This window comes from Pongo pygmaeus, chromosome X, assembly GCF_028885625.2.
Source record: "Pongo pygmaeus isolate AG05252 chromosome X, NHGRI_mPonPyg2-v2.0_pri, whole genome shotgun sequence".
In the NCBI taxonomy this organism is placed as follows: Eukaryota; Metazoa; Chordata; class Mammalia; order Primates; family Hominidae; genus Pongo; species Pongo pygmaeus.
In genome coordinates, this window is record NC_072396.2 from 105,935,617 (window position 1) to 105,948,204 (window position 12,588).

Below are 12,588 nucleotides of genomic sequence, written 5' to 3' on the forward strand. Positions count from 1 at the left end.
ACTTCAAATTATCCTACAGAGCTATAGTAACCCAAACAGCATGGTACTGGCATAAAACCAGACACATGGATCAATGGAACGGAATACAGAATCCATAAACAAGTCCACACACCTATGGTGAACTCATTTTTGACAAAGGTGACCAGGACGTACTCTGAGGATAAGACCGTCTCTTCAATAAATGGTGCTGGGAAAACTGGATATCCATATGCAGAAGAAAGAAACTAGACCCCCATATACATATCTTTCCATATACAAAAATCAAATCAAAATGGATTAAATACATAAATCTAAGACCTCAAACTCTGAAAGTACTACAAGAAAACATTGGGGGAAAATCTCCAGGACATTGGTCTTGACAAAAATTGCTTGAGCAATACCCCAAAAACATAGACAACAAGAGCATAAATGGACACATGGGATCATATCAAGTTAAAAAGCTTCTACACAGCAAAGGAAACAGTCAACAAAGTGAAGAAACAATCCACAGAATGGGAGAAAATATTTGCAAACTACCCATCTGACAAGGTATTAATCACCAGAAGATATAAGAAGCTCAAACAACTCTGTAGGAAAAAATTTCATAATCCAATAAAAAATGGGCACAAGATTTGAATAGACATTTTTCTAAAGATATATAAGTGGCAAACATGCATATGAAAAGGTGCCGAATATCACTGATCATCAGATAATTCAAATAAAAACTACAATGGGGCATCATCTTACCCCAGTTAAAATGGCTTATATCGAAGAGACAGGCAATAACAAATGCTGGTGAAGATGTGGAGAAAAGGAAACCCTGTACCATGTTTCTGGGAATTTAAATTAGTACAGCCGCTATCGAGAACAATTTAGAGGTTCCTCAAAAAACTGAAAATTGAGTTTCCATATGACCCAGTAATCTCACTGCTGGGTATGTACCCCAAAGAAAGGAAATCAGTATATTGAAGAGAGATTCCTGTTTGTTGCAGCACTGTTTACAATAGCTAAGATTTGGAAGCAACCTGTCCATCAACAGATGAATGGATAAATAAAATGTAGTACATATACACAATGGAATACTATTCAGCCACAAAAAGTATGAGAACCTGTCATTTGCAACAACATGGATGGAACTGGACATTGTTAAATGAAATAAGCCAAACATCACATGTTCTCAGTTATTTGTGGGATCTAAAAGTTAAAACAATTGAACTCATGAACATAAAAAGTAGAAGGATGGTTACCAGTGGCTGAGAAGGGTAATGGGGGGTGCCGAGGAGGGGCAGGAATTGTTAATTAAAAAAAAGTAGTTAGAAAGAATGAATATAAGACCTAGTATTCGATAGCACAACAGGGTGACTATAGTCAATAATAACTTAATCGTACATTTGTAAATAACTTAAAGAGTATAATTTGATTGTTTGTAACTCAAAGGATAAATGCTTGAGAGGATGGAATAAATAAATAAATAAATAAATAAATAAATAAATAAATAGGTTTTGTGAGAGTTCCCTCCTAAATATTGCAAGTCTATACCTAAGAATTATATCAATATACTCATAAAAAACAGAGATTGAAATATAAACGGGCCAAACCTTTAGTGAGTCTGTGCTAATGATTTTGTTTATAGAATAGCAGATCTGCGGGGATCCATTTTTGACCTTTCTGGAATACGATTAGTCATTAGTCATTCCTACTCCCAAACATGTTTTTCAAGTGCCTAACTTAAATTGAAGCTCAGAGTGAAACTTTATTGTCCCCAGGTTCTACAGGTCAATTATTAAATACTTACAGTTTTTTATCCTCTTTGGTCTCAATTAAAAGATCCCAGGAAACTTGGGTTTTTAATGAAATTATTAGGTTTCTTTTCATCTGAAGACTATCAGTTTCCTTTAATGACATCATGATCTTAGTTTGCCTTTCTTAATTTTGGACATCGTGGAAATGAAACAGGGCTTTGCTTTTCCCATGATCCTGCCTCTCAGTTTGAATTTTTCCAGGCATCCATGACCAAGCCTAGCATTTCAGAGTCTGGTCAAGAGAACTTCAGTCTCTCCCATCTGTCTGTTACTTCCAGTTCTCTCTGACACCCTCCTAGTCTCTAGTGTCAAATTTGGATTCCAATACAGATCCTGTGTCTGGTCTCCTTTCCTGCCCACCCTTCCAGCTTCACACTAACTTTTTAAATGAGCACATTACAGTCATTAAGACTACCAGAGACAATTCAGTTCAACTTTCTCTCATTTTTTCCTGCTCATAAATTCTCAGTGACTCCAGTCTTAGCCTGCTTTGTGCTGCTATAGCAGAATACCTTAGACTGGGTAATTTATAAAGAGTGGAAATTCATTTCTTACGGTTCTGGAGTCTGGGAAGTCCAAGATTAAGGCACTGGAAGATTTGGTGTTTGGTAAGGGCTCAATCTCTGCTTCCAAGAGGGTGCTTTGAATGCTGCATCCTCCAAATGGGATGAACAATACTCCTCTCATGACAGAAGAGCAGAATAGAGCAAACCCACTCCCATAAGCCCTTTTTATTGTGAACATAATCCATTCCTGAGGACAGAGCCCTCATAACCTAAGCACCACCTATTAGGCCCCATCTCCCAACTCTATTGTATTGGGGATTAAGTTTCAACATGAGTTTTGGAAGGGACAAAAATAGTCAAACCATAGCAACCCGTTTCCAAACAGGTCAAGACTACAACCCTCTTTGTCAGTCTTCCAGGTCTACCCTATCCTCCCTTTGCATATTCTGTTATACACTCAGATGGGCTGTTCCCTCTACAGAAAATCCATTTTTGCTCCCTGTTCCCCCTCCCTCAACACACACACACACACACACACACACACACACACACACACACAGTGGAGCTCCTCCTGGAAACTCTTACTGCTCTTACAGTTTGGCCACAAATTATCTAACCTTTGAGCCCAATCACACCAAGCCTCTTCCTACTTTTTCCTTCCGTTAGAATGGACATAGTCCTCTTTTCCCTTATGATACTAGTACTTATCAGGTCAGGTTAAGTTGTGATTTGATCATAGTTAGTGGTTTAGTGGCCAGCAGGAGAGATGGGGACAGAAGCTAGGGGAGCAAACTTGTCTTGTAAGGCAGATGGCAAAATACTAACCTCATATAAGAAATGGATGCTAGTCCTTAATTGGGAGAAACGGGTTGGGTTGCCAGTTTAGCAAAAAGAAAAAAGAAATACAAAGATACTCAGTTAAATTTAATTTCAGATAATGAATTTTTAAAGTATAAGTTTGACTAAAGTATTACATGTAACATTTATTACAATTAGCTCTTTATCTGAAATGCACGTTTAACTGGGCATTCTGTATCTTATTTGACAATCCTAGAGCTCAGAGGGTTCAGGTGAATGTGGGATGAAGATGAAGAGATGAAAGTCTCTTTATATGTTACCAAGGATGCCTTCTGACTTCCATATTTTGCCCTAAATTGTCATTCATTTTCTCAGCTTTTTTCTTTCTATAATGCATCAATGGCATCTAAAAAGTCAGCAAATTCTATATAATTGCCATTTCCCCTAATTTTCTCAATTACTTGAGATATTACACTTGCATGTACATTCATTTCTACTAGTATCACTTGAAAGTTTTAACAACCGTACTGCCATAGCATGCCAGAGACTACCCACTATCAGTATTTTATCTATTACCAATGACAGAATCCTCATTGCCTGCTCTGAAAATCCCATTTTGGGGTCTGTTCCTTAGGATCACTTCTGTTATCCCGTTTTAGGTAAGGTTCTAGGGGAAAATGACTATGAGATAAAAATTTGATTGTAGACAATTTATACGGGCATGCTCAAAAGAAGCTTTGTGAATTGGTGAGGGAGGAAAGAACAGCAGAGAAAGAATTGAACTGATACAGTAACAATGAAGGCCTCAGCTGATCCTATGGTGAGTTTGGTAACTGAGATGACCTTTCAAAGTTGCCCAAAATTGAACCAGGAGGTCTGGCTTTTGCCTATCTACATCATTCCATCAGTGGATGCGGGCTGCATAACCTTAGAAGAGGCAGTTGCCTTCAGATAAGGGCAATTCTCCAGAATTTGGAGAAGTGAGTGCCCCTGACCTGAGAAGGTATGGCAAGGGGTGGGGAGTGGTTCTGGGCAGCAAAACACAGCCTCCATTTCAACAAATGTAATTGTATCTGTGTTGGCTATCTTTTATCTATTACTTTTATCGATCTTTAGTATACATATTTTTAAAATTCTGTTTATCTTCGTTTTCCTCTTCATTTCTCTCGTTACCAGTTTCTAGTGTCGTGTATTCCTTCCAAGTTAATCTTCATTTGTTTTTTTTATTATTACCTTAGTCCTGTCAGTTTTTGTTTCATAGCCTTCTGTTGTTTATTTCCAGGTTCTTTTTCTGATTTATACCGTTTCAAAGGTTTAAATGTTTTCTTTCAGCTCATTTAGAAATACTAGGTCAGAGTTTTTATCTGCTTTGTGTATGCATGTTTCTGTGCTTTCACATCCTATGGGTCTTGTCTCTCAAGGTGTTACACTCACCTTTCGATGTTTATTTTGCTATCATACTTTCTGGGATTTGATTTCTCTGGATTCTTCCTCCATCTGCTACTATCTGAACTTTCCTTTTCTCTTACCCACAATCTCTCTTCCCTGTTCAATTTGATTTCTGAAATAAGCAGTTTTCTTTCTGTATGTGGATTTTTTTCTTCTGGAATAAAACATATGCTGGATAGTTGTGAAATCCTTAAGGGACGAGTTCACCACAGCTCTCTCTGATCTCTTGATGATTCTGTGCAGTTTTCTTTACCTGTAATTCAGAACCTGTGATCACTTCTTCCAATGTTTCAATTGCTCTCAAACCTATTTTCCCAGTTTGGTCAAGAAATAATGATATCTCAGAGTAGGGTGATGACAGTAAAGATGAAGAGAACTGAACATTAAGAGAAACATTTTGGTGATATAATCAAGGGGAATCGCTTATGGTCTAATGTAGGAGAGAAGAGATGCTCAAAAATGGTTTTTGGCTTAGGCAATTAGATGGTTTTACAGAAATAAGGGAAACTAGATGAATAATTGGTAACGACAGAAGGCAGCATTCTATTTGGCTATATTAAGTTTGCAGCGCCTATTAGATAACCATGTATATAGATCAAATAAATAAATCTTTGAACTGAGAGAAAATGGTCTGCTTAGATGTCCTTTGGGAAGCCTTTTCTGAATGCCCTCTTCCCATCCCATTAAGCTCATTACCTTTGCTACCCACAGTGTCCTTCATCACTTTGATTGAAGCCTTTATAAAACTTATTTTGTAACTGCCTATTTATTGGTCCATTTCCTCTGTTGGACTGTGAGCTTTTTGAAAAACAATCTGTGTTCATTCTTTTTTCAGGTTCCTTCCTGGCACAATGCTGACAGTCAGCTCTTATTTGTTCAATGCAGGCACACAAGACAGTAAATTCTATTTTTCTATAGCTCCAGTTTTTGAAAACTATTTTCCAGATTTGCCCAGTACATGCCTCCCTGTGTCTTCTACCCAGTTCAGGATTTATCTCTGAAGTTAGATACTTTTAACTTGTTCCAAATATTCTCTTACATATTTGACTTAGACCATATGTGATTTTTATGTCTGGGTGAGCGTATTAGTCTTTCAAACCAAGCATGTAATAAAATCCTCAACATTGTTTTCACATATAATATCTTAAATTATGTTTCCTCAAATATGTTTTTGTATTCAAATACCCAAATGTAGGATTTACTATTTATATCATTAAATTTCATCTTAGTGAGTTCAACACTTAATTCCAGAAGTGGAGATCATTTGGGATCCTACACATAAACATCTTGACTTACACATACTCTTACCTCTAAGTGCTCAGAGGCAGAAGTTGGGAGCATAACAAATGTGCCTTTTGTTCTTTGTTCTTGCGATAGTTTACTGAGAATGATGATTTCCAATTTCATCCATGTCCCTACAAAGGACATGAACTCATCATTTTTTATGGCTGCATAGTATTCCATGGCACATTCCATTCCATTCCATTTCACTTTCCATTCCATTCCATTAAATTCCAGTCCACATTCCATTCCATTCCATTCCATTCCACATTCCATTCCACATTCGATTCTACATTACATTCCACATTCCATTCCATTCCTCTTTCCACTCCATTCCATTCCATTCCACCTTCCATTCAATTCCATTTCACAACCCATTCCATTCCATTCCACATTTCATTTCAATCCATTCCATTCCATTTCACATTCCATTCCATTCCACCTTCCCTTCCACATATCATTCCAATCCCTTCCACATTCCATTCCATTCCATTCCATTTCACATTGTATTCCACATTCCATTCCATTCCATTCCATTCCATTCCACTTTCCATTCCATTCCATTCCACATTCCATTCCACATTCCATTCCATTCCATTCCACTTTCCATTCGATTCCATTCCATTCCATTCCACGGTCCATTCCACTTTCCATTACACGTTCCTTTCCACTTTCCATTCCACGTTCCAATCCATTCCATTCCACATTCTCTTCCACATTCCATTCCAATCCATACCACATTCCATCCCATTCCTTTCCACATTCCATTCCATTCATTTTCACATTCCATTCCATTCCACATTCCATTCCTTTCCTTTTCACATTCCATTCCATTCCACATTCCATTCCATTCCACATTCCATTCCTTTCCTTTTCACATTCCATTCCATTCCACATTCCATTCCATTCCACATTCCTATCCAATTCATTCCACATTCCATTCCACATTCCCTTCAATTCCATTCCATTCCGTTCCATTCCATTCCACATTCTATTCCATTCCATTCCACATTCCATTCCATTCCTTTCCATTCCAGTCCACATTCCATTCCATTCCACATTGCATTCCATTCCATTCCACATTCCGTTCCATTCCATTCCACATTCCATTCACCAATCCATTCCACATTCCATTCCATTCCATTCCACATTGCATTCCATTCCAATCTATTCCATTACATTCCTTTCCACATTCCATTCCAATCCACATTCCATTCAATTGCATTCCATTCCATATTCCATTCCATTCCATTGCACATTCCATTCCTTTCCATTCCACATTCCATTCCATTCCATTCCACACTCCATTCCAAATTCCTATCCATTCCATTCCACATTCTACTCCTTTCCATCCATTCCATTCCACATTCCATTCCATTCCATTCCACATTCCCTTCCATTCCATTCCACCTTCCATTCCTTTCCATTCAATTCCATTCCACATTCCATTCCATTCCACATTCCATTCCATTCCATTCCACATTCCTTTGCATTCCATTCTACTTTTCATTCCATTCGTTTCCATTCCATTCCATTCCACATTCCATTCCATTCCATTCCGCAATCCATTCCATTCCATTCCACTTTCCATTCCGTTCCATTCCATTCCACTTTCCATTCCACATTACTTTCCATTCCATTCCACATTCCATTCCATTCCATTCCAAATTCCATACCGCATATTCTCACTCATAGGTGGGAATTGAACAATGAGAACACATGGTCACAGGAAGGGGAACATCACACTTCGGGGACTGTTGTGGGGTGGGGGGAGAGGGGAGGGATAGCACTGGGAGATATACCTAATGCTAGATGACCAGTTGGTGGGTGCAGCGCACCAGCATGGCACATGTATACATATGTAACTTACCTGCACGTTGCGCACATGTACCATAGAGCCTAAAGTATAATAATAATAATAATAATAATAATAATAATAAAAAGAAAAAAAAATTGTAAATAAAAAAAAAAACATGTGCGCTTGCATTGTGACTATTCCATGTGATTTTCATTGTGGCAAATAAGTCACATACTTGCTTGTAAGTTTTTCATACTACTACTAATAAACATTTGGATGCCCAAAAAAAAAAAAAAAAGAAAGAAAGAAAATAATCATGGCCACAAAAATGGACAAATTTCTGAAATCACATTATATAATAAAAGAACATTTAATATTTAAAAAAAAAAAACCAATGTGCCAAAGTTGGGCTCCAGACCCTTTCCCCACCTTCAACCAGAAAATTATGTATTTAGGTTAATGTAAAATTTGTTTTATGGTGAAGTTAACGTAAAATTTATTTTTGGCAAAAAATTGTCTTAAAATTTTTGAAAACCACTTTTCTAGAGCAAGTCACTGGTGCATGTCCCAAGACCGTAATCAATACCACATCCTTTTCGGTCTACTCAACACATCACCAATTTAAATGATTTTGGTTTTTAAAGTTTGCATGACTTATCCACTATAGATTAAAAATGGGTGGATAATTTTTATGAATCATTGTATCTATTTTTAAAAGATGACAGTAATTTTGTATCTTAGGGAATATTTTTATAATATATAGTTTTGAGTCCTCTCCAACTTTAAATACAAGCTTCTATGAAAGAATTCGTCAATTTAACAGATGCTGGCAATTCAATTGATCTTATCTTGCACTTTGTGAAAAGGTGCTGCAGTTCTTGGTGTGCTCAAAAAAGATAACTGGCCAATTTGTGCTTGGTGATTCGCAGTCTATGTATTCTACTCTAGTTCTTCTTTCCCCTCTCCTTTCACCAGTACACCAAATGAATTTAAAAGGGGGGATGATATTGTAGCATAAAATAATCTTACAACAACCGTCTCATGGAAGAAAAGTGGATTTGGGAAGCATCTAATTCCATTTAGGACTATTTACTCAATTAGGTATAAACTCAATCAATCATATTATGCTTCAGCTCACATTTACTATTTTATTTAAATTGCAAAGAACAGCTATTAAATGCCTTGCCCAAATGCAGACATGTCACCTATTAAGTGCCTTGCCTAAATGTAGATATGTCACCATCTAAATTTATTTTGTTATCTTTAAAAGAGACAGGATCTCACTATGTTGCCGAGGCAGTTCTTGAACTCCTGGACTCAAGTGATTCTCCTGCCCCAGCCACCCAAAGTGCTGGGATTACAGGCATGAGCCACTGTGTGGAGCATAAATTTATTTTTTGATAGGATTAACACATGAAGAGAACACAAAGCCTACTTTTCATATTCCTAGTGATTCCAAGTTGGATTCTAATGGTATTCTCACAAGGTTACAGAGCAACTTGATGGTGCAACTGAGACCAGAATCCTGGAATTTAAATTCACAGGCCATTACACTTTCTACTATCCCACTGTGATCCTCAAATACTTAGTGGTACTGCTCATAAATAAAGGGAGCACCAGTGTAAAAAATTTGTCAAAATCAAACAATTCAAAGGTAACACCCTCTGGTCCTCTACCACTTACCAATTCTTCCTTCTTCGGTTTCAACCATTTAATTGGTCATATTTTCCTAACCTTAAACTGAGTTTGAGACTCAGTATCAGCCTCTGTGAGATAAGATGTAGAAAATATAAAATTATTACAACTTCACAGTGTGATCTCCCCAGAGGTATTAAGTGCCAACTGTTTAATTATTGCCCCTCCAACTCCCAAAATAATAATTTTGGATGGGAAATGATCATTTACATAAAACAATATGTAGAAATTAAAACACTTTAATATAAACATTTCCAGAATATAGACTGACTTTATATCAGTACTTTTTGAGACCCTTTTAAAACTATATATCATCTAAGTTTATTATAGACTGTTTCATTTTCCACTTTCAGAACTAGAAAATGCAAAAATACACTGCAAATTAGATTTAACAAAGAAAAAATCAGTTTAAGTTATTTCATACATATTCCTTGGAGAAAGTTGAGACACATAAACACAGAAAAACAACAATAAAATACCACCAACACTAACACAAAACCAAGCAAAGAATTGATTTTGTAATGCTTGGTAATTCTGTCCTTTAAAATAAATTATCTCCCATGAATAAATAATTCACTATCACAGCAATTTGATGAGCAGAAGTAGAGACAACTTCATTTAGGGAAATTACATTATATGTGAGATATGTGAGAAACATTTAATAATTTTTTTCTTTTTTAAGAAAATGAAGGAAAGTAACTTGAGGAAAAGACATATTGAATACTTTTACTTCACTTGGCTTTTTTAGAGATTAAAGTAGCCATCCACCTAGAAAAATTCCAATAACATGAATTTTATAAAACCAAACTTTTTTTCCTTCAACTTTGAAGGAACACAACGAAAAAGTTGAAAATCCTAGAGTAGACTCATCCCAAATCACTGTCTCTTCTGTCTTTTCTTGAGTAGGTTTCTTTTTCTCTTAAGTTCTTGTGTTCTCATGTTAGTGTTGTTCAGAGGCTAGGTTTAGGCTTTTTTGTTGTTGTTTCTTCTTTCAATTAAATTTCAAGTTTTTTTAAATAGCTTTCCTGAAGTGACACTGACTATCTACCTCTCCTTTTCTTCATCTGATCCTCTTGCTTTTGTCTAAGTCAATTTTCTTAGCTGATTTCCTCAATTAATCCTTGGGCAAACAAAACTAGAAGTTCAATACCCAAGAATAGACTCATTCCAAAACACAGATTGTTGTCCTTTCTTTAACAGGTTTCCTTTTCTCTTATATGTTCTCCTTGAGTTCTTATGTTCTTTCTCAGAGGTTAAGTTTGGGCTTTTTTTTTTCCTTGTTTTAATTCAATTTAAATTTTTATACAAAAAAACCCTAAGTGTCCTGAAGTGACACTGACTGTATCTACCTCTCCTTTTCTTCATCAGATGTTCCTTTTTCTAAATCCATATTGACTGTTTTTTTTTTTCAATTCAACCTTGGGTAAACAAAACTAAACATTCAAAATCCAAGAATAGACTCATCCCAAAGCATTTCCTCTTCTGTCCTTTCTTCAACAGATTTCTTTTTCTCTTTCCTGTGCTTACGTTCTTCTTTCTCGGAGGGTACATCATGGCTTTTTTTCTTTTTTCGATGCTTAAGCTTTCCTGAACTGACTCTGACTCTATCCTCCTCTCTTTTCCTTTGTCTGATGCTCTTGTCTTTGTCTAAATCTGTATCTTCATAACTCTTTTTCCTTTTATGCTTGGACTGCTCTTTCTCTGGCCTTTCTTTGCCTTCTTCTAGGTGTCGCTTTCTCTTCTGATGTTTCCGTTTATGACCTGCTTGATGGTCAGTAGTATTGTTTTCTGAGGAGAGGTGCTTGTAAACTTCAGATTCTACACTGTATGAGCCAGAGTTATTTTCTTGCTGATTAAGGCTCAAGGGTACTGGTTTTTCTGGGAAACAGTCTCTGGTGAGTTGACAGTAGCTAATAGAATCTAGTCTCTGTTTGCTATCATGAGCTGGTAAGCAATGAGGTAACTGGTTTTCCACTACTTGTGAAATACTATATGGTCCTGAATAGGTCTGGAAAGTCTCACATGGGAGCTTTTGCTCCAACATTCTATGTCTGGGTCTGACATCAACCATTTCTCTGTTCTTGTGTGTTTCTACAGCGCTATCTCCTATCTTTCTGAAACAAGTTTTTGGCTCTAGTCCTCTAGCTTTCTGCACTTTTATGTAATCTTCAAGTTCATCTTGGAAAGAATCATATGTCCTCTTTGAATGGGTTGGTAACCACTGAGGTAACTGGCTTTCCACTGGTGAAATATGGTATGGTCGTTGGTAGGTCTGGGAAGCCTCATGTGAAAATCTTTGCTCACACATTCTTGATCTGGGTCCAGAATCAACCATTTCTCTGTACCCACGAGTATCCACAGAGTTCTCTCTCATCTTTCTGAAACAAGTCTTTGGATCTAGTCCTCTGGCTTTCTGTACTTTGATGTAATCTTCAAGTTCATCTTGGAAAGAGTCATATGTCTTCTTTGAATGAGGTAACTGCTTTTCCATTGCTTGTGAAATATTGTATGGTGCTGGGTATGTTCGGAAAGTCTCAAATGGGAGTCTTTGTTCAAACATTCTATGTCTGGGTCTGGAATCGACCACTTCTCTGTATCTGCGGGTTTCCAAAGAACTCTCTTCCATCTTTCTGAAACAAGTCTTGGTCTCTAGTCCTCTGGCTTTCTGCACATTGATGTAATCTGCACACTCATTTTGGTAAGAGTCTTGTGTCTTCCTTGAATTCTTCACTAGATTGATAACAATGGATTCTCTGTAAAGAAGACAGCAGAAAATTCTCATTAGATTATTTTATTCTAAATATTTTATTTGTTCTTAAAAGTATTAGTCTGAAAAAACAAAAACAATACCCAAACAAATTTTAAAAACCTACTTCGTTATAAAAGCTATAAATTGTGAATTTTTATGCCAAAAAAGCAGCATGGACAGTGAGAACCTACCCATTATAAAGCCATAAATCATGACTTTTTATGCCCCCCCAAAAGGAGCATGGAAAATGATATATCTCCTAGGCACCTCACAATTTTTATGCAAAAAAGAAAAGGAAATTTCCTCTGGCCTGGGATGAAAGGGAAGACGGGTATAAAGTAGCACATATATCTGATGTTGTTGTAGCACTAAAAATGTTAAGGCATGTTGGAATGTATGGGTAGGGACTAATAATATTTAATGTCCTGACAGACGCTCTGATTTGAATGTCATACCGTTTTTAAAGTTTTCGTTAGTTCCTTATATACATCTTATAAATGTGATATGTGTTTATTCTGTAACCTTGAGATT

The 12,588-nt window shown here is 36.6% G+C and overlaps 1 protein-coding gene across 6 annotated transcripts in view; it reads right to left on the bottom strand.

Annotated features, from left to right (window-relative positions):
• Positions 1–9,531: 9,531 nt before the first annotated feature.
• Positions 9,532–12,588, bottom strand: part of ZMAT1 (zinc finger matrin-type 1) — a 49,647-nt gene continuing 46,590 nt past the window's right edge. For all 6 annotated transcript variants that reach the window (XM_054472028.1, XM_054472031.1, XM_054472032.2 and 3 more), the window contains one exon: positions 9,532–12,061. In XM_054472028.1, coding sequence (XP_054328003.1) covers positions 10,750–12,061 — 1,312 coding nt within the window. In that variant the 3' untranslated portion in view covers positions 9,532–10,749. The remainder of the gene's footprint in view (positions 12,062–12,588) is intronic.